This window comes from Balaenoptera acutorostrata, chromosome 13 (genome assembly GCF_949987535.1).
Source record: "Balaenoptera acutorostrata chromosome 13, mBalAcu1.1, whole genome shotgun sequence".
Lineage (NCBI taxonomy): Eukaryota > Metazoa > Chordata > Mammalia > Artiodactyla > Balaenopteridae > Balaenoptera > Balaenoptera acutorostrata.
This window is the reverse complement of record NC_080076.1, coordinates 85,991,228-86,018,759: the sequence shown is the minus strand read 5'-3', so window position 1 is coordinate 86,018,759 and position 27,532 is coordinate 85,991,228. Positions and strand designations below refer to the sequence as shown.

Below are 27,532 nucleotides of genomic sequence, written 5' to 3'. Positions count from 1 at the left end.
GGAAGTGTTTGAACAGTCGTGGGGCTTACCTGCTCGCTGGCAGCCCTCCAGGGTGGAGCTGGCTAAGCCAGAAGCAGAGCCCCTATCAGACACTCTCCTTTCCTCTAAGTCCCCTTTACCCAGTAGGGTTTTTCATTTTAAGAGGGGAGGGCAGTGACAACCAGCATCAGTTAGGGTTGTGAGAAGCAGAAGTGTTGGAGTTATCTGGCATCGCCTGTGACAGAAATCTTCATAAAACGTCACATAGAGTGCCTCGTCTTTTAAAAGAGGCTATATTAGATTGAACATACGAAATAGCTGTGGTTCTGCAATTTCATAGGGTTCAACCTAATAGCTCACGTAATTTGGTTTTTCTTATGACTGATGGTTTTGAAGATTGTCATTATAATTGCTATTGACGGTTTGCCCTCACACTGTTTCCTTCCTGATGGCCTGACTGGTTTCATGCTGCTTTGGGTTGGTTTTGGGGATGTGTGTGTGTGTGTTCAAATACACGTAACATAAAATGTACTGTTTTACCCATTTTACATTGTACGATTCAGCGGCACTTAGCACATTCACAGCGTTGTGCGACCATCACCTCCGTCTAGTTGCGACATCTTCATCACCCGGAAAGGAAACTCCACTTAAGCAGCCACTGCCCGTTCCTCCCTCCTCCCAGCCCTTGGCAACCACTAATCTATTTTTTTTACCCCGTGGATTTGCTCATTCTGGATATTTCACATAAATGGCGTCATACAGTCCGTGTCCAGTTGCGCCTGGCTTCTCTCACGGAGGATGATGTTTTCGAGGCTCATCCATGTTGCAGCCTGTGTCAGAACTTCATACCTTGTCGTGGCTGAGTCGCATTTTATTGAAGGGATAGACCACGTTTCATGTATCCGTTTGCTTCAGGCGTCTCAGTCTCTTTCTCCACTGAGACGGCCACCCGTCCCTCCTGAAGCCTCCACCCCTGCCTGGAGCAGCTGCGTCTCACTGCCCCTTCGGGTCTTCCGCAGGTCGGGAGATCCTCCTCGTTTCTAAATCTCGCCACACTCTTCACACTTGCAGCCCTGTCTTCAGCTTACCAAACTCTTAAAGTTTGTCTTCTGCCTTATTTCTCACTCCCCTTTCCTTCCCCGTCCGTTGCAGTCGGCTTCCTGCCGCCCCAGCGCACGCCGGCAAGGACTCTGGCGTGAGCGGTGGCTTCCCTGCGGCTGCGCACGCGCGGCTCCTTGCACGCTCTGTAGACGGTGCGCACCACCATCCGCGTTCCCACGCGCCTCCCCTGGCTTCCTCCACACCTCACGTGTCTCCCGCATCTCCCGCCACACCCCGTCCCTGGCCGTGTGCCTGTCTGCTTGTCCATCTCTCCTCCTCCTCCCCCACTCGTGCACTTTTTCCCTCACCGCTGGAGGCCCGTGCCCTGTCGTCACCTCTCGTCTGCAGGTGGCCGCTTCCTTCCCCGGTCCGGGTCGCAGTCTCCTCGGCTCTCTGCGCGTGACCCTCGGAGCCGGGTGTGTGGTCGACTCAGGCTCTCTCCCCGCACAGCTCGGAGACAGTGGGCCTCCTAGAGCAGGACGTGCAGGTTTAACGAGTGAATGAATGAACGGGTGATGAAATGACTATCTCATCTTTAGCCAGGCCCTCAGGTCCCGTTTTACAGCATAAGATATGGAGACTGTGTGACTGCTCTTTCTGCTTTCTTCCCGTCCACTTACTTCCAGTTTCATGGCTCTGTTGCAGAGCTGCGGTTGCCAAAAGCCAATCACCACACGAGCGGGACATTTGCTCTGTGTGGATGGTGGATTGTACAGTGAATTCGGGCAGGGTCACGTGGTGTCAAGCTTAATGGAAACCGTGCAGAGCATTATTTCTTCTCATAGAGAATACTAAAAATAATCAGAATGATGTGAGTTCTTCTATAGAAACAGTCACCTTAGGGAGTCTGATGTATCATTCCCAAACCTCACATGTATTCTCCTCTGTGAGGGTTGCAGATACACTGAACTGCCGCTGTGGGAATAGTGCTGGTTTTTCCCCTGGTTATTTGCAAAATGAGGTCATAGTTGGCTTATGGAAACTGGACAGATATGAGATGACTCAGTAACTGTATTTCATCAACACCTCTTCCTAACAGAGGTTATAACAGATGCAGTATACAAAAAACTGGGGTTATCATCTAAATTGATCCTTGAATCATTGCCTGCCTTTTAAATAAGCCTACATTCCCAGACCTGAATGTTTAGAAAGAAAACGCTGTTTTTAGCTTGTCGTATTTTATTTTGGAAAAGTAGTGATCATCGGCCATCAAATTTTAATCTGGAGTTGGGGTGGGGTGGCTTCCGGGCGAGTAGGGCCGAGTGAAGCTGGATCACAGAATCTCTCTCCTGCGCGTGCACGATACCTAGTGAAATGAACACACTTTTTCGACTATTAAAAACACCTTCAGGAAAATCCAGCAAAGCCAATCAAGTTCATGCTGTAAACACTGAAACTGACAACCAAGAAAAGAGACAAAATTGTGGTGTGACTCTGTTTGAAACTGTGTTCACGGTAGTAAGAGAAAGGAAAACAAATAGCAAAATCCCCAGAAATTTCCCTCTAATTCTCCCCATCCCCATGCCCAACCCAGTTTGGAGAAAATTAGCCTGAAGAAGTGAGTGGGCAGTCAGGGAAAAATCTTTGAGGCCAGAGCTGCTTCTGCCACCCAGCACTCTACCAGAGCAGGAAAAACGGCTAGTCGTCATTTTCCATAGCTCGTCTAGCCGACAGGGTGGCTTAAGTAAACGGGTGGGTGGGAATGGGTGGGTTTTTACTCAAATGATGATAAGTTCACAGGTAGGTAGTCCCCGTGGGTCCAGCCACTCAAGGATGTCCTCAGGGAACCCTGCCCTCCCTCTCTGCTCTGCTGCTGTCCTCAGCAGATAGTTTTCATCCTCTCGATCTCAGTGGCTCTTACACCCCCAGGCATTGAAAAACTCTCCGGGAGGAAGCAGGCGGAAGGACAAGTGGGGAAAGGCAGAGGGCTCCTCTTTTTTTTTTTTTTTTTTTAGTTTTTATTTATTTATTTATGGCTGTGTTGGGTCTTAGTTTCTGTGCGAGGGCTTTCTCTAGTTGTAGCAAGTGGGGGCCACTCTTCATCGCGGTGCGCGGGCCTCTCACTATCACGGCCTCTCTTGTTGCGGAGCACAGGCTCCAGACGCGCAGGTTCAGTAACTGTGGCACACGGGCCTAGTCGCTCCGCGGCATGTGGGATCTTCCCAGGCCAGGGCTCGAACCCGCGTCCCCTGCATTGGCAGGCAGATTCTCAACCACTGCGCCACCAGGGAAGCCCGAGGGTGGCTCTTTACATGGTTTATCTTTTCATTTGGAGAGGACAATTCAGATCTCTGTAATAGTGTCACCTCCAACCACGAGTGAGGCTGGATTCCTCCAGGAAGGGAAGGAAACAGAGGAGGTGAGAGTAGACGTTGAAAGAGCCAACTTGTAATATCTGCCTGGAGCTGAAGCTGAGCACACACTCCTTCAGGAATAGAGTGGCCTCTTTTCTGATGCAGTAGATGAGATGCAGGACACTGAAGGGAAAAGCTCAGAGACAGAGCTCCAGCAGATCGTATAGTCACCCGAACAGCACTCTGCCCACCCTTGCCCCAGGGCCCTCTGGCTACAGAAATATATAGACTGCAATGCCCGATTTTTCAGTTGTAGCTTGGAGGTCTCAGATAAAGTAGGAGGGGCATAAAGGAAAATTCATTTACATTACATGTGAGCAAATAGAAGGTCTAGGTAGAGCTGCCCAGGGTAAGATGAACAGTTGACTACATACTGTACCAAAAGAGGAAAGAAGAAAAGAAAAGAACCTAGGAATCCAAAGAGAGATGAGGGATTCAGGCCATGAGAAAACATTACCCAGAGTAAAATATTGCTTTGTGTTATATAAAAGCTTAAGTGATGTAAATAAAACAGCTGTTCAAAGAGAAGATGGTAAAATGACACAAGCTGAACAGAAGAAAGAGTTAAGGAAACAAATTGAAGGCCAAAACCACACCATATCAGAACTGGTAAATACATCAGAAACAGACAGGGACCTAATGAACGTTTCTGAAAATATACAGAGAATTCTTCAGGTCCCCAGGCAGAAAAATCAGATTCCTTATAAAAAGAGAAAAAATAGCCCACTGCAGCTGCATTCAATGCCAGAAAAAAAAAGAAAAAAAAAAAACATAGTGCACTGTTTCCAAAGTTCTAAGGGACAGAAGATATGATTAGGAGCATCATATCCAAGCAATTATTATTCAGGTAAGAAGACAGGTGTTTCCAAACTTGAAAGAACTTAGAAGCTATAGCATCTATGAGTCCTTCTGGAAAGTAGCTTACTTGCTGGTAAAATTTGGCCAAGCAAGACATGACTCAATATACAGGACTTACGAGCTCAAGAGAAGCCTGGCAAAGGGACTGGAGGTGAGCACTAAATCCAGGTAAATAGACAGCTAAGCTAACAGTTTAGGGAATCACAGATGAGGAACAGAGTTGTGATTTTAACTTTTTATTTGGAAATCATTTCAAGCTTTGCAAAACGTTGTAAAAATAAAACACAGAGGGCTTCCCTGGTGGCGCAGTGGTTGAGAATCTGCCTGCCAATGCAGGGGACACGGGTTCGAGCCCTGGTCTGGGAAGATTCCCACATGCCACGGAGCAACGAGGCCCGTGAGCCACAACTACTGAGCCTGCGCGTCTGGAGCTTGTGCTCCGCAACAAGAGAGGCCGCGATAGTGAGAGGCCCGTGCACCGCGATGAAGAGTGGCCCCCGCTTGCCGCAACTAGGGAAAGCCCTCGCACAGAAACGAAGACCCAACACAGCCATAAATAAATAAATAAATAAATAAAATTTAAAAATAAATAAATAAAACACAGAGTGCTCATGTAGGCTAAGGATTGGTTTTTACCTAACCACAGTGCAGCTGTCAAATTCAGGAAGTTGAACACTATTATCTAATGTATGGGCCCTATTCCTGTTTAGGCAGTTGTCGTGATATCCTTTATATCAATAGTTTTTGTGGGTTTTTTTTCCCCCCGATTCAGGATCTAGTCCAGGATCATGCGTTCCATTCATTGACTCAGGTCTCTTTAGTTGTCTTTATCTGGAATGGTTCTTTTGCCTTTGTCTTTTATGACTTGACTTTTTTGAAAACAGGCCAGTTATGTTGTATAAAATCCTTCGTTTGGGGTTTGTCAGGTGTTTCCTCATGATGGTATTTAGGTTATTCATTTTTAGCAGGAAGACTATATAAGTGATAACCATTTCCTGCCCGGAGGCAGGTGATGTTGCTTTATCCCATTATTGGTGATGTCAGTTTTGATCATTTAGTGAAGGTAAGCTTAAAGCATTTGCAAGACAAAAAGAAAAAAATCAAAGACAAAGGAGAAAAAAGAAAAATATACAGAGAGAATATGACTAACAAAATTTGAGGTGATAGAGTTGAAAGAACGTGGAAGTATGCAAGCCTCCTCATCTTTTATATCAGGGTGATGTTTGATATTATTTAAAATTAAAATTAACTTACACCTAAGAAAATGATATTAACATCTATGTTTTTTAAAAATATATTCTACTTAAAAATTTTACAAAATAAATGTATAAACCTAGTGGGAGTTCTTAGAAAGGAATATATCTTTGTGGTAAAGAACATTTTTCTGCCCTCAGCCGTTTTCTTTTATTTACTTTGATTTTTCTTTCTCCTGTTAAATTCAAGTCAAATTAAATTTGCTTTTGTCTCCCCTCTCTGTCCTTCTTGCTCTGTGTACATGGAGAAGTCTGTCTGTCTGTGTGTGCGAGGAGAGACAGCCAATGTTCATTGTTTCTCCTCTGAAGGGGCTTGTCCACAGAATTGACTAAATCCTCCTCTTCTTTCCTCCCCATTACCTTCTCCACTTCCAAGAGCACGAGTCTGTGTGGGAGGCGAGACTAGCGATCCGCAGACACAGGGGATGGGGAAGTGTCTTGTGCTGTCAAGGTAGCGCCGCTATTTTGGACCTCAGAACACTTGCTCCGAGAAGAGGCTGAAGTCGCCCACACGTGAACCACTTCCCCGGGGAAGTCGGTGAGAAAAGCAGCAGCTGAGCGCCAGCTCGCTCAGACTAGCTGAGCAGAGAGTTCCTCCGGTGAGAGCCCTGGCTCCTCGGCGTCACTGCCAGCTCACACCCGAGGAGAGCACCAGCTTACCGGCTCTCTGACCCCGTCGTGTACGCGACACGTAGTTACTGAGCGCCTACTGTGTGCCTGCCCGTGCTCCAGAAACGGAGGAGACAGCGGAGAACAAAACAGAAAACTGGTCATCCTCCCTCCGTCAGGTGGTCTGTGTAATGGTTCTGAACTTCAGCACATCCTTCACTTCACACAAGCTAGTATTTTTCTTAGGTGATAGATTGAAGACAAATTACCCACCATGTTTATTGTATTATAAAACAGTTTTGTGGATAGATCAGCTGTGTGAGATTCTCTGGTCCAGAGTTCCCCAAATCATGGTCACTTGTATACTGTCTTCACTGTAATGTTATCGTCTTAATATTTTTCTGTAAAATAACCCTCCCTTTTATTCGGCTTTTTATTACAAAAAGTTTCAAACACGCACAGAAGCAGAGTGAGCAGAACAGTGAATCCCCATGTGCCCCACTCCAAAGGCAGTCAGCTCTTGGTCACTCTTGTTCATTTTTTTTTTTTTTGGCCGCGCAGCCTGTGGGATCTTAGTTCCCAGACCAGGGGTTGAACCCGCACCCGCTGCTGTGGAAGCGCGGAGTCCTAACCACTGGACCCCCAGGGAAGGCCCAGTCACTCTTGCTTCAATTCTACTCTCACTCACCCTCCACCCCATCATAGATCAATTTGAAGCAAATCCTAGAATACTGTCATTTTATCTGTAAATATCTTTGTACCTCTAAAAAATAAAATTATTTATCCCCCCCCTTTTTTAAATAAATTTATTTATTTATTTTTGGCTGTGTTGGGTCTTCGTTTCTGTGCGCGGGCTTTCTCTAGTTGTGGCGAGCGGGGGCCACTCTTCATCGCAGTGCGCGGGCCTCTCACTGTCGCGGCCTCTCTTGTTGCGGAGCACAAGCTCCAGACGCGCAGGCTCAGTAGTTGTGGCGCACGGGCCCAGTTGCCCTGCGGCATGTGGGATCTTCCCAGACCAGGGCTCGAACCCGTGTCCCCTGCATTGGCAGGCAGATTCTCAACCACTGCGCCACCAGGGAAGCCCCGAACCCTTTTTTTTTTTTTTTTTTGGCCATGCTGTGTGGCTTGCGGGATCTTCGTTCCCAATAAGGGATTGAACCCGGGGCCCACAGCAATGAAAGCACTGAGTCCTAACCACTGGACCGCCAGGGAATTCCCTATTCCTTTTAAATTGTAATGTTATTTTAAAATTAAAAATAATCATACATGTTTGTAACATGAAACAATACAAATACATACCATTTCAAAGTTATTACTCCTCCCATTGTTGTTTCATCGAGGCAACATTATAAATGGTTGGGTGTACCTTTCCATACTGCTCTTCATGTGTGTAACAGCATATACATATAGTTTGTTTTTTACAAAAGCAATATTGTATACACTACTCAAACTCACCTTTTTCCCCCGAAGTTATATTTATTAAGGTATAATTTACGGGCTTCCCTGGTGGTGCAGTGGTTAAGAATCCGCCAGCCAATGCAGGGGACACGGGTTCGAGCCCTGGTCCAGGAAGATCCCACATGCCGTGGAGCAACTAAACCTGTGCACCACAATTACTGAGCCTGCGCTCTAGAGCCCGCGAGCCACAACTACTGAGCCCGCGTGCCACAACTGCTGAAGCCCGCGCACCTAGAGCCTGTGCTCTGCAACAAGAGAAGCCACCGCAATGAGAAGCCTGCACACTGCAGCAAAGAGTAGCCCCCGCTCGCCGCAACTAGAGAAAGCCTGCGCACAGCAACGAAGACCCAATGCTGCCAAAACATAAATAATAAATAAATTTATAAAAGAGAAGGTATTAAAAAAAGGTATAATTTACATAAAATTCACCCTTCATAGGTATATGGCTTGATGAGTTTTGACATATATATATATAGTCATATAATTTACCCCGAAATCAAGATTTCCTTCACCCCCAAAATTTCTCTCATGCTCCTTTTATAGTCAATCACTTCCCAATCCCTGAAAACCATTTCTCTCTTTTATGGTGCTATAGTTTTGCCTTTTCTAGTAGGTAACATAAATGGAATCAAAATAGTATGTAACAACAAAATATTAGCAAATTAAACCCAACAATGTTTAAAAGGAGGAATGATAGATTTAAAACAAATTACTAGCGTGTGTGAAGAAAAATACTAGCTTGTGTGAAGTGAAGGATGTGCCGAAGTTCGGAACCATTACACATACTCCTGCTTTTGTAGGCTCAGTCAGACCACTTGACTGAGGGAGGAGCAGCAGTTTTCTATTTTGTTCACCGCTGTCTCCTCCATTTCTGGAACATAGTATATAATTCCACGACCAAGTAGGATTTATCCCAGAGATGCAAGGCTGGGTTCAGCACTTGAAAATCAGATAATGTAATCTATCACATCAACAGACTAAGGAAGAGAAGCCACAAGATCATATCAGTAGATGCAGAAGAAGCATTTGAAAAAGCTAACAACCATTGTGATAAAATCTCTCTGCCAACTAGGAATAGAGGGGAACTTCATCAACCTCATAAATAATACCTACAAAAACTACTGCTAACATCATACTTAGTGGTGAGAAATTCAAAGCTTTCTTTCTAAGATAAGAAACAAAGCAAGGATGTACCCTCTCACCACTGCTTTTCGACATCGTACTGCTAGTCCTTGCCAATGCAGTAAGAAAAGGAAATAAAAGGTATACATATTGGGGAGGAAAAAATAAAACTCTTTGTTCACAGATCACGTGACATAGAAAATCCAAAAGAATGACAAACTCCTGGAACTAGTAAGTGATTATAGCAAGGCTTCAGGATACAAAGTTCAGTGTACAAGAATCAGTCACTTTCTTATATCAAAGCAATGAACAAGTGGAATTTGAAATTGAAAACATAGTACCATTTACATAAGCAGCCCCCAGAATGAAATACTTAGGTAAAAATCTCACAAAGTATGTACCAGGTCCATCTGAGGAAAACTACAAAACTTTAATGAACAGAATCAAAGAGCTAAATAAATGGAGAGATATTCCATGTTCACAGATAGAAAGACTCAATATTGTCAAGATGTTGGTTCTTACCAACATGATCTGTAGATTTAACACAATCCCAATCAAAATCCCAGCAAGTTATTTTATGGATATCGACAAACTGATTCTAAAGTTTGTATGGAGAGGCAAAAAGACCCCAAATAACTCAGTATTAAAGAAGAACGAAGTTGAAGGACTGACACTACCCAATCTCCAGACTTAGTATAAAGCTACGATAATCAAGTACAGCAAAAGAGTAGACAAGTGGGTCAGTGGAACAGAATCAAGCGCTCAGAAATAGACCCACATAAATATAGGCAGTTGATCTTTGACAAAGGAGGAAAGGCAATACAATGGAGCAAAGATCATCTTTTCAGCAGATGGTGCTGGAGCAAGTGGATACCCATATCCAAAAAGTGAATCTAGACACAGATGTTATGCCCTTTATAAAAATTAAGCCAAGATGGATCATAGACCTAAATGTTAAGTGAATAACTATAAAACTCTTAGAAAATAACAGGGGAAAACCTAGATGGCCTTGAGTATGGAGGCGACTTTTTAGATACAACCCCAAAGACATGATCCGTGAAAGAATTGATAAACTGAACTTTCTTAAAATTAAAAACTTCTACTCTGTGAAAAACAATGTGAAAAGAATGAGAAGACAAGCTGCTGACTGGGAGAAAATTTTTTTACAAAAGACACATGTAATGAAGGACGGTTAGCCAAAATATACACAGAACTTGTAAGACTTAAGAATAAGAAAATGAACAGCGCAATTAGAAAATGGACAAAAGACCTTAACAGACACCTCACCAAATAAGACATGTAGATGGCAGGTAAGCGTATGAAAAGGTGCTCAGTATCGTATGTCATTAGGGAATTATAAATTAACAGATAATACTACACACCTATTAGAATGGCCAGAATCCAAAACTCTGGTAACACCAAATGCTGATGAAGATGTGGAGCAACAGAAATTCTCATTCCCTGCTGGGAATGCAAAATGGTACAGCTGCTTTGGAAGACAGCTCAGCAGTTTCTTACAACACTAAACATACTCTAACCATATGATCCAGTAATTGTGCTCCTTGGTATTTACCCAAACGAATTGAAAATTTATGTCCACACAAAATCCTGTGCATGGATGTTTACAGCAGATTTAATCACAATTGCCAAAAACTTGGAAGCAACCAAGATGTCCTTCAGTAGGTGAGTGGATAAATAAACTGAAGTACATCCAGATGATGGAATATTACTCAGCACCAAACTGAAATGACCTATCAAGCCATGAAAATAGATGGAGGAACTTTAAATGCATATTACAAAGTGAAAGAAGCCGATTTGTAAAAGCAACATACTGTATGGTTCCAAAGATATGGCATTCTGGAAAAGACAAAACTATGGAGACAAAAATATAGTGGTTGTGAGGGGTAAAAGGGGGAGGGAGTGATGAATAGGCAGAGTACCAAGGGTTTTTAGGGCAGTGAAACTAAACTATACATGTCTTTATCCATTTGTCAAAACTCGTAGGATATACAACACCAAGAGTGAACCTAATGTAAACTATGGAAATTTGGGTGGTAATGATGTGTCACTGATTGTAACAAATGCACCTCTGTCCTGTGGGATGTTGATAGTGGAGAAGGTTGTACATGTGTGGGGACATGGAGTTATGGGAAATCTCTGTACCTGTTAGATTTTGCTGTGAACCTGAAACTTCTTTAAAAAAATAAACTGTATTAATTGAAAAAAAAAGTATGTAACCTTACGCATAATAACATTAAATGTAAGTGAATCAAACGCTGATTAAAAGGCAGACATTGGCAGAATTAATTTTTAAAAAGCATCATCTAACTATATGCTGCCTATAAGAGACACAATTTAGATTCAAAGACACAGTGGATTGAAAGTAAAAAGATGTAACAAGATATATCATACAAATAGTAACCAAAAGCAAGCTGGAGTGTCTATACTAATTATCAGACAAAGTAGACTTTGAAGACAAATATTGTTACTAGAAACAGAGGAAGAAATTTTATAATGGTAGAAAGATCAATCCCTCAAGAAAATACAACAATTACAAATATATATGCAACTAATGGCAGAGCCCTAAAATACAGAAAGCAAAAACTGACAGAATTAAAGGATGAGATAGATAATTCAGCAATAGTAGTTGGAGATTTCAGTATTCTATTTGAGTAATGGATAGAACAACTAGACAGAAGATCCACAAGGAAATAGAAGACTTGAACATCAGCTAGGCCTAACAGTCATCTTTAGATCACTCCATTCAACAATAGCAGAAGACACATTCTGCTCAAGTGCATGTGGAACATTCTCCAGGGTAGACCATATGCTAGGCCATAAAACTAGTCTCATGAGATCCGGCAAAGTATGTTCTCTGACCTAGAAACTAGAAGTGATAACCCAAGTATCTCAGGTGTAGTTTTAATTTGCATTTCCTTGATGGCTAATGATTTTGAGCTCCTTCTTTGGTCAAGTGTCTGTTCAGATCTTTTGCCCATTTTAAGATTTGGTTTGTAGTCTGTGTATTATTGAGTTGTAAGAGCTCTTAATATGTTCTGGATACAAGTCCTTTATCAGATTGAGTTTTGCAAGTGTTTTCTCTCAGTCTGTGTATTCTCATTACACTTTCTTAACAGTGTCTTTTGAAGAGCAGAAGTTTCAAATTTTGGTTCAAGTCCACTGACAGGGCTTAGAAGTAATAACACTCCAGTATCAATGAGCACACCTAACTACCTAGATTTTGGTTTCTAAATACTCTTCCCCACTAAAAGGTCCTTAGAGAAATGGCTGATTCCAGGGCTGAGAGAGAAAGACTACAAGATGAGCCTGGAATATCTTGTGTACCAAAAAGCAAGGCAGTGCTTAAAGAATACTGGGGATTAGTCAGAAACCTATCAGAACCATGTTGAAGGGGCTTCCACTGGCCAAATCTGAGATAATTTGAGCATCAAAAGAAATAATGATAGTAATGGATTATAGCCTATTGAATAAAATAAGAAACCATGATATATAAATATGCCATGGAAACAGATATAAATAAGTAAATGAGGGAAAAATGAAAGCCCTTCCGTGGGCAGCAACGAATACCCGACACAGCCATAAATAGATAGATAGGAATGCCTTTCTAAAAAAAAAAAAAAAAGAAAGCTCTTCCTTATGGTAAAATGCCAACTGATAAGTATGTGAAATGATGGAATATTAGAAAATCACTATTTGGTATCCATCATGGTAATTATTTCAGCAAGAGTCATCAATTGGTGCTAAAACCAGTGGGTGAAATTTTGTTAAGGAACAGAATGTTTACATAGTTTCAGAGTATCTCTCCACAAAATAGTAGTATTTTTACAGCGGAGAAACATGGAAGATGCTTCTTTAGCCAAGTGATTGAAGTTACCCTCACCGAAAATCGACATTGTGTGCCTCTTAATATCACATACTGAGAAGGACATGGGATCACTTCTGTGGTATTTCTGCCAAAAAGTGCATAGTCTGACTCTACTCACGTGGGAATATCAGGTGAATCCAAATTGATGGACATTTTACTCGCCTCTGTGCTCTTCAAAAATGTCAAGGTCAAAAAAAAATGTCACGGTCAGGGAATTCCCTGGCAGTCCAGTGGCTAGGACTCCGAGGTCTCATTGCTGAAGGCCCATGTTTAATCCCTGGTTGGGGAACTAAAATCCCACAAGCTGTGCAGCCAAAAAAAAAAAAAAAAGTCTGGGTCACGAAAGACAAGGAAAGAATGAGGAACTAGACAGGCTAAAGAAATTTGACTACTAAATGAAGCTTGTTATCCTGGATTGGATCCTGGACCAGAAGAAGAAAAAAACATTATTTCCTATGAAGAATCAGTACAATAAGTATCCTAAACTTCTGTTCTGTGGAAGTTCAGGTACAAGAAATTCAGCCTCCAAGAAATGGGGAGAATCTCTGCATACTTGTTCTTTGCAGTGTTGAATGGTTTTCCAAGTGTTTATTAATTTTTTGTATTTTCTCTGTTGTGAATTATCTGCCATGTCATTTATCCATTTATATCTTCATTGTAGTCATTTCCCAGTCTTGTTTGTTTATTGATTTTTTCTTTTTTAATTTTTTTAACTATAAAAGTTAAACAGCTTCCTTGTTTAAAAAATAAATATAAACCATATAAAAGGGCAAAAGGAAATAATGAGAGCCCCTCTCGTCTCCACATCCCACTCTCCAGATGTTCTCCCTCTTGTTTCATTCCTTTAAAGTTTGCCTCCCACTGTTCTTCCTTCCTTTTACTCTTTACAAATTTCTAAATATATCTGTGAATTACTCATGCAGCAAAAGCATTTATCTTAATGGACTAGGAAAGGAGAGAGTCTACAGTGGAAAAAAACTGTATGTTAGTCTCTATAGATTTCTTGATAACCTTATGTTCAAAACATACATGTTTATATTTAAGAACTTCTAAAGTATAAAACACTTTTATAGCAAAGCATGTACATAACTGACACATAATCAGAAATAAAACCACAACGACTTATCGTGAATTAGTGGCTTAAATTCTGGGCCAATCCCAAATGGTTGGAAACCATTACATAGTCTTTGTTGTTATCCTTTGATTAAAAAAAACCATGTAAGAGCTTTTGTTACCTCTTTGTTTTATTAACAGTGTGAGTTAAAATTGGTACTGTATTTGGCTAAACTGTATGTGGTACAGATTGGGGGTAGAGGTGAATCTTTTCTCACAAGATTGACTAGCTGAATCTTTTGTTTTTTATCCTTAATAGAATAACAGAATTTTAGAACTAAAGGGCCAGTGGAAATTCTTCTGTAACTTTCTTATTTTATAGGTGAGAAAGAAATGCCTGGATATAGTAGGCATAAGATAAGGCCCGTGTAGAATAAATTACCTGTTCCTAGCCCTACACAAGTTAGTGACCTTTAACTTCTTTTGTTTCAGTAAAGGAACCAGAATGTTAATAGTGAAGCTTTCACTCATTCATCTAACAAATGAAGGAAACATTTATTGAATGTCTAAGATATGGCATGTACATGGTGTTGTTTAATATTTTAACTCTCAGGTCCCTGATGTACACTTGGTCCTTTTTCACTGCCTCTGAGGAAAGCCCGTTGCTTTAGCGGTCCTGGAGCATGGGAATGTGACCTGGGGGATGAGAAACTGACCTCTCTGTTATGCACTGAACTTTTTTTTAATGTGTGTTTTTTTTCCCAGCTGGAAGAAGAGAGATCTGTGCTCAATAATCAGTTGTTAGAAATGAAAAAGAGGTAGGCTTTCTTTTTGTATATATTGTTTTGTGTGTATGTGTGTGTGTTTAATAAGGAAAATGTTAGAATATGCTGTGTACAGTGACTTGTAGAAAATATACGACCTTCTTATATTCAGAAAATTGCATCGTGATAGTTTGGTACTCATAATTGACAAATTTGTAAGAGTTTCAGTATGAATTACTAAAAGAATAGTTCAATTTTTAAGCCATGTTCAGTTGCATTTGTTGAGAAGTCTTCTAAATTAGATTGTCTCATATTATACTGCTTACCTCCTAGTTTCAGTAACTAAAGTACTATAATTTTACCTAGAGTAATCTGCAAATAAATTGAGTTATATAAAAATTTCATTTTTTCAATAATAATGGGAAACATTTTAAATGTTTCTACTTACTTTCTTAAAAAGAGCTTTGTTATTTGTTATTCTTTGATGATAATCGAATGCTGTTCACATGGAAGCTTCCAGTACTTTTGAGTAAGGATAAACGGGCTCCCAGGAGTAATCATTTAGAAGCCTGATGCTTATGCTTTCTGATGGTCTCTGTCTGCTTTTTTAAAATGTGCAGTTTGTGTCTAGAGAGATTCTCTGCTTTACTCTGCATGCCAAGTAGGCATAGTGTATACTGTTGCTAAGAACCACAGCCTGTACAGTGGTTTGCTGTAGAGTACATCACAACAGAGACAGGCGTTTTTGTCTTATTAATTACAAAAAGAAAAATAAACCTTTAGGAATAGTATAATCAAGAATTCTTCTATACCTCAATTAAAAAATAATAAGAAAATAAAATAGAAAAAAAAAGAATTCCTTCATGGTCTTGCAGAGCATTTTATTCTTACTTGTCAGAGCAGAGGAAGTCTCCCTTACTGACCACTGACGCATGCGTTTATGCTGACGTTGTCCCTCCTGCCAGTATGGCGGTTGCTTCAGAGTCGAGGGCTTTATTTAGCCCACAAAGATACTTGGGTTCCATAAGCTCCACTCTAAAGGAAATTAGGCCTCAGTTCAGGGGTGCCTTCCTCCTTTCTTTTTTTAAGACATCCTTAGACTCATTCTTCTTTAAAGTTTCACATCAGAATGCATGTGTGTTTCATGACTGCCATGCCCCTGGTCCAGCCAGGTGTTCGCCCAGTGCCCATGAGCTGTGGTGACTGGCCTGCCATGCCTTAACCTGGGGCCCAGGTACAAGCACAGCTCCACCCGTGGGGGCCTTGGGATATTTAATTTTCCATGAATAAGGCTTTGTTTCTTTAAAAAGAACCCCATGTATGCAGTTGTCAAGGGTATGTGAAAAAATTGATAGCACTTATTCCTGAGGCATTCTGACAAGGGAATGAATAAAAACAGGCTGGTGTGAGTACTGATGTAATCCCTTTGCATTTATGTAGCCCTTGTAATTCACAAATTTCTCATATCTCAGAACAAACCCCTGAAATATATGGTGGGGCTTGCATTTAAAAATGATGAAACTAAAACCCCCAAAGTTAGGCAACTTGGCCAAGAACTCAGATGCAGGCACAAGACCCAGGACTTAAGATTTTTACAAGGGGTCTTCTCTCATTGTACATTGATTATTTATTTATTTTTACTTTTTAATCTTCTTTAAAAATAAAGATGCTATTGCTTTGTTAGTCCTTTTCATGTGACTTTGACTGAATTACCTGCCTCTCAAAATGTGATTAGACATGTGACTTTTTTCACGGCTTAAAAAGATAGAACAAATTTGGGTACTTGTCCATTCCTCTCTTCTTATTTCACCCTGCTCCCATTTTAGGTCCTGGATAATTATTCTTTTAATCAATAAACGTGGATAAAGATGATAATTTTTCTGGGAGTGAAAAATGTTAAAACTTAGTTTCTTATATTTAGAACTGTTTTTTTAATCAAATTGTTAATTAATCCTCATGGAAAGTTATGTCTCTTTCAGAAATCTGAATAAAAATATATTTTAGCTAATATTTTGGGGGCCTTAAATGCCTTCTGAAAGTCAGTTTGGTAAAGGATTCATATGTAGGTCTATGTGTGTAATAGTTAAGTACCTGTAGCATAGAGTACTAAAAAGAATTGGATACTTTCTTAATTTAAAAATCTAGAAAGTACTTAAATCAGGAAGATATTTGAAAGGTAGTGGTTCATGCAAGAACCGAGATCTTAGCCAACAGTTTAATTTAGAGGTGAGAACTGAACATACACAGTCAACATAGTATATGATGGCTTCATTCAAACTCTATTGTTCATTATGTTGAAGTGCAGTACTTACTCCTGATGTAGGGTGAAACTACTTATCGTTAAGAAATCAGTATCACCCTCTTGTACTTGCTCTGTTTTTTTTTGCTATCTAGCATCGAATTGCAAGCAACACGTAGTGTAAGTTTTTCTCTTAGCTTAAAAATGTAATCATTTCTTTGGGAAAGTGGTCTCCAAGTTAGGCAAACCTCTTTCAGAACAGGTTCCAACACGTCTAGTAGATAAAGTAGAGCCAACCTTGAGCGCTCTAACTGATGGAAGTAGAGAAGTGTGTCCCTCTGGCCAGAGAGCCTACGGCAGATTTGGGAACCTGTTGGGCTCCCCTCTCTTCTCTAGGCTTTTTGATGTCCTAGAAGGAATTCCAGAGCCATCATCTTAGCTGTGGACTTGTAGAGTCAGGCTTAATTCTGTGGGCGTCAAGGCAAGATTCCTGTCAGGAAGGAAAACTGGCCGACGGTCCCGTCCACCAGTTCTGAAGAGGTCACTGCCACGCCAGCTCATTCAGCTCACCGTGGGTTGCTAACTGTCTGACTGTCTCCAGCTTGCGCTACTTATCAATGCTCATTTCACCCCTCTCTTTTCCCTTTCCTACTCTTGCTTCCTTTGCTATATCTGTGTGTCTTTAATGGTAAGACTAAAGAAAGTCTATCCACGTTATAATAAATAAATTTCATATATTTTTAGTAAACAAAATTGTTGTATATATTTTTTGGCTGCCTTTGTCCCTCTGTGTCTTGCTTTTGTTTTGTAAAATATTCTCAGCAGTATATACATACACACACACGCACACATATCTTTTTTATATCTATATACAGCACAGAACTTCAGTGCAAATTGAGTTCTCCTTACTGCATTTGCAGTTCTCTTCATGTTCCTAATATTTGGTTCTTGTTATCTTGCATTTTTAAAGCTTGCCCAGTAACACTTTAAGGTATTTGCTTCATTACTGGAATTTCTTTCTTATGTAAGTAGTAAGGAAAGAATCTGGGTAATACGTTCCCTTGGGGGAAAGATTTCTGGCCCCCATAACCCTTCTTTCATGTTATGTTTATCTTTCCTTCTTGATACTTTTAGTAATGCCAAGTCACTGGGGCCAGCGTGGCTTTAAAGTAACACAGGCCTTACTGTCAATGTGATGTGTGACTCAGGTGTCAGTAATGCTGGCATAAATGGTTTAATTTAGCCCCTCTTGGTTTGCACGGTGGGATTTGGGCTTAGAAATCACCGAAGATGCTAACACTGAAGACCTGTCACAAAGATGAGCTGCCAAGGCCTAGTTGTCCCTCCATTTGGTGCACAAATCGCAAGTCAGATCCCTTTTTTAACCACGCATCTTTTGATAACTTTTGTACGAGAAACATCTGCTTGCCATCTTCTTAGAAAGCAGCCTCACTTAGAGGGTGGACGTATGTGCCGATAAGCAAAGATACCTGCTCCTTTTTCCTTCTGCCGGCTGATGCCGGCCTCATCCCTCCCTAACACAAAGAACCTGTGAGAGCTTGACTAACTAGAGTCCTGATTACAGAGGAATCTAAATCCATTAACCCCCAAATCCTGGTATTTCTCAGTAAAAACATTTAAAATCACATCTTTCAAATTTGAGTTGGATTTACAAGTGAATCTCTTGAAACGGTTTTTATAATAGAGTGAACTACCAAATAAGTTTAATAGAAACTTAAAGAGCCCAAGAGTTATTGAATCTTTGGATAAAATCAGATATTTACTTCCCAGGTGGAAAAAATGCCTGTGTACATTCCTTTCATTTAAATCTTTGGGGTTTTTTTGTTTGTTTGTTTTTGTTGTTGTTGTTTTTACTTAAACAGGATCCTATTTCCTAGCGAGGTGTTATGCAGTTAGTAATTTAACAGCACCAAGTATTCATATAATGCTTGGGTGTTGAGTTCAAGACATTTTCTGTAAGTCTCAGATTCTTTTCTTACTACTTATTCTGGGGTTTGAGTGTTATCCACACAATGAGATAAATACAACACTTATATTTTTCATCTTTGTGTAGAATAGAATTTCAATTTACCATAAACCATGAGAATTCTGTAATTCGTGTGCCGGATATCTTGGGTCTCACTAACCAGACATACATTCTGCCATTTCTAACCTGGGCCGCAGTTTCCAATCCCTCCAGTTGGTTCGAAGACAAACTGAACCACAGCATGCTCTGCACTCACCCAGCTACTTCTAATAGAACCGGGAGTAATTCGGTTTGTTGTGGTTTAAGCCATGAACTCTCACTGATGATTATCTATATGGATGCAGATGAGTAGGTTGTATGGCCTGAGGGCAGCCGGGAAATATTTCTCCAGTTGTGTTTTCCCCAGATATTTTTGTGATACAAGGTCTTTTTTCCTCTTGTTTCACACTGCATGTCATTTTTTAAAAACTTCTTATTTCAAAATCTGAGGTTTCCAGAAGAGCCGCAAAGGTAGTACCTGGAGGTCCCGCATTCCCTTCACCCAGCTTCCCCTCATGGGCACATCTTACATCCCCTGGTCCTTTGATCCAAACCGAGAGAGTAACGTTGGTCCAGTACTCTTAGCCAGACTCTAGACGTTGTTCAGATTTCCCCAGTTTTCCCATTCATATCTTTCTGTCTCTCCCAGGATCCGGTCTAGGAGACCACAGTGCATTTAGCTGTCCCATCTGTGACAGCTCCTCAGTCTTTCCTTGGCTTCCGTGACCTTGGCACGTTTGAATTTTCACCACGAAAATTTAAATACACTCACACATTTATAAACACATAGTAGCCTGCCCTCTGGGGTTGTCTCTATTGTGTCTTGCCCTCCTCCCCTGTCTTCCCTTCATCTTTCCCTTTCTTTTCCCACTCTCCTGACTCCAAGATAAATGTTCTCCTCTCCTGGAAAGCCCGGCCCCCGTCCCTGTGCTGATAACCAAGTGCTGGGTCGGCCTGAGAACATACATCCCGTGTGCTGACCTTCTCCCTCCAGATGCCCCTTGGCTTCCATTCTACACCTGGAAATCCATCTTCACATTTCCGTTCTAGCCTTTATGTCATTACCTTTGATTTCTATGAGCAACTTAATGTCTGTCCTCTTCAGAGTCTATGGACGAAAAGTAATAATCCTTCCGTTTGAATAGTGGTAATAATCTCTGCTACTGTTTTGGCCCAGAAGATCTCCAAAACACACTCTTGGAACTTGCTGAAAGTTACTGAAATTAGTGAGAACCAATCGATACTTCCAGCATAAAACTGCTCTGCATGACATCTGTTTAATCGCTTTGCATGTGTGTATTTTAATTGTTGTTATTGCTTGGTAATGATTTATTCAAGAAGTAACAGAATTCATCTGGGGGGGGGGCTTAGATTTTTAAAGTAATTATTTGGGGGTGTAACAGTCTTGTTTTTTAATTCTGCGTCTTCCAAAGTTATTAACTTGTTTCTTTAAATTTAAACGGATACAATGATATGCAGATTCTGGCATGTCTCTGCATAGGTAAACTTTTTCTCCCCTCACAGTAAGTAAAATTTCAAGTAACATTCTGCAAGCATAATAGCCTTAACCCCCTGTAAAACTTCCCTGTGATACTTTCTCCCTGTATATTAGCTAAAGTTGCGCGTTTGTTCTAGGACAGTTGTACACTGACCGCTCTCTCGGTTGATTTCTGGAATTTTTAACTCTTTGGTCTTTTAGAGAATCCAAGCTAATAAAAGACGCAGATGAAGAAAAAGCTTCCTTGCAGAAATCCATCAGTATTACTAGTGCCTTACTCACAGAAAAGGATGCAGAGCTGGAAAAGCTGAGGAATGAGGTAGAGTACCACCTCGGGGACCCTGGCGGTACCCGTCTGTGTTCCGACCGGAAGCTAAGCCCAGACGTGTGTTTCAGGTCACAGCGCTCAGGGGAGAGAACGCCTCCGCCAAGTCCTTGCGCGCAGTCGTTCAGTCTCTAGAGTCCGACAAGGCGAAGCTTGAGCTCAAGGTAAAGAACTTGGAGCTTCAACTCAAAGAAAACAAGAGGCAGCTCAGCAGCTCGTCAGGTAAAATGTCCACGTGCTTCCTCCCGACCCCGCTGCTTCCCGCGGACGCGGGGCTCGTGGCGGGCGCGCGCTTTGTAGGCGGCGGCTGCGCCTCGCCCCGCCGACGGGGCGGCTCTGTGCCGGGCTCGCCCGCTGGTAGTCGGATGAGGCCCCACGCAGAGGGGCGCGCCTGCCTGTCCCCACTTCCGGACCTTCCCGTGGGCCTGAGCATCGGCAGGAGTTTATATAAGACAGTGGGTGATAGCTGCCATCCCAGCAGCAGCCGCGGCCTCTGCAGGTGCCCTGCCGGGGAGGAGGAAATGACGGCTGTGACCGTGACCGTGACCGGCGTTCCTCCCCGCAGTGGGCCGGCCTGAGAGAGGACGACCATGTCCGAGGGGTCCAGAGAGGAGACAGGAACCTCAAACGTGTTCTCAGAGAGGCGCACGTGGGGCTCCACATGAGAATGCGTTTCTAACACTGGCCCTTTCAATGCAATAACAAGGAAATAAGATTGTAATTTTTAAAAAAATCCCCCCCCCTTTTTTTTTTTTAAATATAAGGTAATACTGATACTCAGGCAGAAGAGGACGAAAGAACCCAGGAGAGTCAGGTAATATTCCTTCCTTTTGCTTTGCTTACTTGCTATTTTTAAAAAATCATTTAATCTTTTGAATAGGTAATATATTAATATGTTCTAAACATTAAACAACGTTAAAAATACGTACAGTAAAAAAAAAAAAAAATCTCCCTCCAAACACCCATCTCTCTCCTGCTCAGTTCCCAACCCCCCAAACAGGTAATCAGGGTTATTAACGTCTTTTTTTATTTTTTCAGAGATTTTTTTAAATGTACATACAAGCCAAGACTAATACAGTCTTTCCCCCTCCTTTTTTTTTTACACAAATGGGGGCATATTACATAAACTGATCTGCACTTAGCTTTTTATAGCTGTATGATATTCCATTATATGGGTGTACCATAATTTAATCAGGCCTTATTGGTTGACATGACATTTGGGGTGTTTTCTGATCTTTTAGATGTATTATAAACAATGCTATAATGAACTGTCTTGAACACCTGTCATTTTACAGACATACTAATATTTCTTTAGGATAAATTTCTAGAAGTTGAATTGCTCCATAAAAGTTTCCTTCCTCATCTTTACCTTAAAGACAGGGTTCTTTTTTTTTTTTTTAAAGAACAGTATCTCCTTTTTTATTTTTTTTATTTTATTGATTTATTTATTTATGGCTGTGTTGGGTCTTCGTTTCTGTCCGAGGGCTTTCTCTAGTTGCGGCAAGCGGGGGCTACTCTTCATTGCGGTGCGCGGGCCTCTCACTATCGCGGCCTCTCTTGTTGCAGAGCACAGACTCCAGACGCGCAGGCTCAGTAATTGTGGCTCACGGGCCTAGTTGCTCCGCGGCATGTGGGATCTTCCCAGACCAGGGCTCGAACCCGTGTCCCCTGCATTGGCAGGCAGATTCTCAACCACTGCGCCACCAGGGAAGCCCCAAGACAGGGTTCTTGAAAACTGTTTCCTAAAGCCAAAATTATCAAAATAGCCTTAGTTTTAAAAATGGTATTATATGGAGGCAAACTATTCTGTTTTTGGAAACGTATAGCCCACAAGCAACAAACATCTATTTTCAATTTTTATTATATATTTTGGACATACTTACCCCATTCAAAATTCAAAGGTACAAAAGCCTTCTTTGACTTTTAAATAAAAGAGAAACTCAGTGCATTAGTGATTTGTTTTAGTTATGACATCTCCTTTGAAAGGCATGTAAGGATTCAACGCACAGCCTAATTTACCCTGAATAGCATTGTCTCTGCTTAGTTTGTATGTCTGATGAGCACAAACTTAATTCACAATGTTTTCTCTTTCCCCCTTCCTTTCTGCTTCCGTTTGTTTCATCTGCCACTGCCAACACTTTTCTTCCAATCAGCAAATGGTTTGTTTTATGTTTCCTAATTTGTGAGCACGTGTGTGTGTGTGGTTTCCCACTGTACTTACATCCATTTTGTGGCTTTTTCCCCCCTTTCTGATATGTATCTGCTAACAGGATAAAGTCTTTAGAAAATACAGTTTGAGCAGTGAGATGAGATTCAGTGGGTCTTGCCTTCAATGGCAGAAGGGAGATTCTGCAGAGAATCACAAAGCTAGTGATTCCTAGCTTTGTTTCATAACTGCCCCAGCAGGAGAAAAAGGCCAAATATTTCTTTAAAAAGTGAATATGTATGTATGAATATATACACACACACAGATGTATTTTTTAACACTGTAAAATGGGATTTTTTTCCCAATGGACATTTAGAGAAGTGAGACCTTTGTATTTGTAGAAGAGGGAAGAAATTACTGATTTTTTTCTTTTCTTGGCTGTGCCATGCGGCACGTGGGATCTAGTTCCCTGACCGGGGATCGAACCCTCGCCCCTTGCATTGGAAGCGCAGAGTCTTAACCACTGGACCATCAGGGAAGTCCTGAAACTTAACTGATTTTAAATTAAAGTGCCCTTGCTTTGCAAGGTTAGGACAAGAGCGTTTCCTCCTGGTGGGCAGTCATCTCGTTATCCCACTGCCCCAATTCTGGGCCCAGGTGGCCTGAAAGCTGCCCCTTTAGTGTGTGGCCACACCTCCTCAGGTGAAAGAGAGCTTAAGCCTTCTCTTTAGAACGCCTTCCTTTTTCTCTGAAGACCCATTTACCATCCCACCATGACTAATAAGTGAATGTTAAATCGTAGTTGGAGGAGAATTTCCATGAGCTTTTTGAAATCTACAGAACATAAAAGTCCTGGCTTAGTTGTAGTTTAGTGTAGCAAGTAACTGGTTACGCTTTCTGTACAGTGTGTGTGTGTGTGAACATAATGTAAAACACGGTTGAGTCACGGCTGCTGTGGGCCCCTGCGACTGCAGCATATACTCCGCAGCCACAGCCTGAGAGCGTACTTGTAGACTGCTTGATGCTCCAGCGAACACACTTCAGACATTTTACACATCTGCTTTTGTTTTTTCCCTAAAAAATCAGATCGATTTCCTAAATTCAGTAATAGTGGACCTTCAGAGGAAGAATCAGGATCTCAAGATGAAGGTGGAGATGATGTCGGAAGCAGCCCTGAATGGGAACGGTGACGACGTGAACAATTACGACAGGTATTTCACGTCCAGCGATACTGAGCGGAACCTTAGTTCCATCTAAATAAATGTGTGTTTTTAAAGTTAGGTTCTCCAGACAGAGGACAGATATCGCATGATATCGCTTCTAGGTGGAATCTAAAAAAATGGTACAAATGGTACAAACAGAAATAGAGTTACAGATGTAGAAAACAAACTTACGGTTACCAGGGGGTAAAGGGGGGGGAGGGATAAATTGGGAGATTGGGATTGACATTTACACACTACTATATATAAAATAGATAACTAATAAGGACCTACCGTATAGCACAGGGAACTCTACTCAATACTCTGTGGTGATCTATATGGGAAAAGAATCTAAAAAAGCGTGGAATTATGTATATGTATGGCTGATTCACTTTGTGTACAGCAGAAGGTGACACAACGTTGTAAATCACCTATACTCCAATAAAAATTTTTTAAAAAGAATATATATATGTATAACTGAGTCACTCTGCTATACAGCAGAAATTAACAAAACGTTGTAAATCAACTATACATCATCAGTAAAATTAAAAAAAAAAAAAAAAAAGTTAGGTTCTCCAGTGGATTGGAGAAACAATTGCTTTGTGGTTATTTGGCCATAAATTGACTTCCACAAATCTGGCAAGAGAGTGAAAATGGTTTGATGTGAAAATTTCAAAAGTGGACTGTAGTACTTAAACACTTGAGGCTCCCAGACTTAGCCATAATTCTTGCTTATTTTTTGTTCATTACAAGTGATACTGTCTCTTAAATTTCTTCTGATGGAGATGAGTTTCTGATTATGCATGTTAACATTTGTAGTGATGACCAGGAGAAACAGTCCAAGAAGAAACCTCGCCTCTTCTGTGACATATGTGACTGCTTTGATCTCCACGACACAGAGGATTGTCCTACCCAGGCACAGATGTCTGAGGACCCCCCCCATTCTACACACCACGGCAGTCGGAGCGAGGAACGCCCCTACTGTGAAATCTGTGAGATGTTTGGGCACTGGGCAACCAACTGCAATGACGACGAGACTTTCTGATGAAGCCTCACATCCAGAACTGGGCTTTCTCAGATGCACTAGCGTTTAGGCAACTGACCACCAGCATTGTGTGTGCAGACTTCAGGAGAACTCATGTTATTTTTGAGCCCCCATCAACAAATCTAAGAAAATATTTTGATCTTCAACAAATCTCCCTTTTAGTCTCCCCTTATAAGTTTATCAGTTAGAATAATAAATAGGTGAGTTTTCACCTCTGATTTTGTCTTGATTTTTAAAAAGTATTAACAAGACATTGCACCAGATGCCATTACATTAATTGTCCCTAGGGAGACCTCAGAGAACGACTCCTACCCTCACAGTACCTTATTTAAGTACTTTAAATTATGCTGTTACTTTTCATATTTGCACTAAAATATTTCCAGGCTGCGTTTGTATATTTAGATGTTTTGGTTAAACTTTGACACTGGAATGAGTTGAAAAAATGTGCCACTTTGCATTTTCATCTACTCATTTAAAGTATTTTATACTTAAAGAAATACCTGAGCTCTTTGCACTACCTGATGTCAGTAGTGCCTTTATTTCAGGCTTGATGATACTTAGGTGTGATTATAAAATCATGAAACAGGTAAAGGGAGGGGGAAGCCCCCAAACTGCTGTGGGGACATTTTATAATCTCTATGCTGCACCCACTTACTCTTCTATGGTGTTTTGTTTATTGGTTTTGCATAATTTCAGCTTATATATTATATGTATATATTTTTGTAAAATCTCTATTTTGGGAAAAAACATATACAATGTGTCTTTCTTTTCAGATTTTTACCTTTATGAAAAAGAAACACTTAAAATGTTCATCAGGACCTAATGGACTAGGCCAGAAATAGCATCATGTGGCTTTGCAGCTCTTTGTTCTTTGTGTTTTCATTTTATTTCTTTATCAGATATAAATAACTGGGAGAATTTTCTCCAGATTTTTTTTTCCTTCTCCAGCAGATATCCCCAGCAGTCAGTTAATTAGATAATAAGCCACTGTAAAACACCTAAATTAACCAATCTACAGTCTTTACAAGTTTTTTTTACTGTGTTTTTAGATGAATGTACGATGAGAAAGTCAACATTAATAATTTTGGATTTTCTTATCACAAAAAATAAACTGAAGGACCTCAACCACAAGAAGTTTATCAACCAGTTTGAATCTATTTATCTTCATTAGAATGTCTCCTAGAATATGTAAAAAGTAATAAATAAATGTATCTTCCATGAGACATGTATAATAAGAACTTCTATAATTGTATATATGCCTTTGATGTATTTTCCTCTCAAGATTATCAACTATGTGTTTGACACGTGAAAAAATAAATCTGTAGTCCGTTGAAATGTGGGGTTATAAACATATAATAGGAACTGTTTCACAAACACAATATGTAAAGCAATATTAAAATCTGAGCAAACAGGTGTTCTGTATCTACTTTAATAAATGGTTATTCTTTTTTGCCAGTGTAGTAAACTGGTATTATTCTCAGGTTTATTTGTCATAGTGGTTTTTCTTTAAGTGAGCAAGCACTAGAGACCCAAATAGCAATTTCTACTGCAGTCTGTTGATAAATTGCTTTTAAGAAATTATCTCAAAGCATTCTATGACCCATTCAGCATAAGATAAATGTCCAAGGTGGTTATCCATTGCTATGTCTCACTGTATTACCTGACAGAAATGTAAGTAGCACCACGAAGTACCCACTACCTAGTACAGCATGAAGTTTTGGAAGGAAACTCTGAAAGCTGTTGTGGTATTTTCCAAAATGATAACTGAACCAAGCAATCTGTTTTATGAGTTCTGACTCCCCCACAGGTAGATAGTTCCAAAGCAGAGTTACCAGCTGAACATTATTTTGACCTAAAAATTACCCTGACAGTGGTCCTTGACTTCAGCATTGACCACATTGATGAAAAGACTCAAAACTATGAACTACATTTGTTGTGGTGACCATTTCACAACATATACATATATCATATCATTATGTTGTACACCTAAAATTAATATTAAATATCCATTATGTCAATTAAAAATACGTTTTAAAAAGAAAAAAACACTAAACAAGTCTATGATATTTATAGGGCAACTGCGGTAGTATTGCAGTATCTCCAGTTGGGTCTTTACACAAAACACCTCTGTTGATCATTTAGAATCCTGGTCCTGTTTGCAGAGGATCGTTTATCATCCTCGTCTTGCTCGTTTGCACCCACACACGCCTGAGAGTTCGCTAACCGTGGGCATTTTTACCTCTTAGGTGGGTGTGCTCTCATTTACCAGTTCAGGACATGGCCTGCTGAGCTCAACATTTATTCTCACAGATGGTGCTAAAATAATACATGTTCTCAGTTGAGCAAAAAACCTGCGCACGTGAGAAGAGTTTGTGATACAGGTTGAGAAGAATCCCTGTGAAAATCGGGTGAGAACTAGGGCATGGAACAGTCTGCATGTGTGGAAACGTTATTTTAAAATTAAATGTCTTTGATAGTCAAGAAGTTGAGAGTGGAAGTAAGTAAATATGTATAGTTGATTACTGTATCATCTCCAAATTCCACTCTTTGCTTATTCATACTCCATGGTAATTGCTTAGCGATTCCTTTCTTGGTAACAGTGTATAAAGGGTTGAAG

The 27,532-nt window shown here is 40.8% G+C and overlaps 1 protein-coding gene across 6 annotated transcripts in view; it reads left to right on the top strand.

Annotated features, from left to right (window-relative positions):
- Positions 1-26,397, top strand: part of CLIP1 (CAP-Gly domain containing linker protein 1) — a 126,136-nt gene extending 99,739 nt beyond the window's left edge. For all 6 annotated transcript variants that reach the window (XM_057527302.1, XM_057527301.1, XM_057527299.1 and 3 more), the window contains 6 exons: positions 14,439-14,491; positions 20,402-20,519; positions 20,597-20,747; positions 21,290-21,339; positions 23,758-23,882; positions 24,690-26,397. In XM_057527302.1, the coding sequence (XP_057383285.1) occupies positions 14,439-14,491; positions 20,402-20,519; positions 20,597-20,747; positions 21,290-21,339; positions 23,758-23,882; positions 24,690-24,915 (723 nt within the window). In that variant the 3' untranslated portion in view covers positions 24,916-26,397. The remainder of the gene's footprint in view (positions 1-14,438; positions 14,492-20,401; positions 20,520-20,596; positions 20,748-21,289; positions 21,340-23,757; positions 23,883-24,689) is intronic.
- Positions 26,398-27,532: the final 1,135 nt, after the last annotated feature.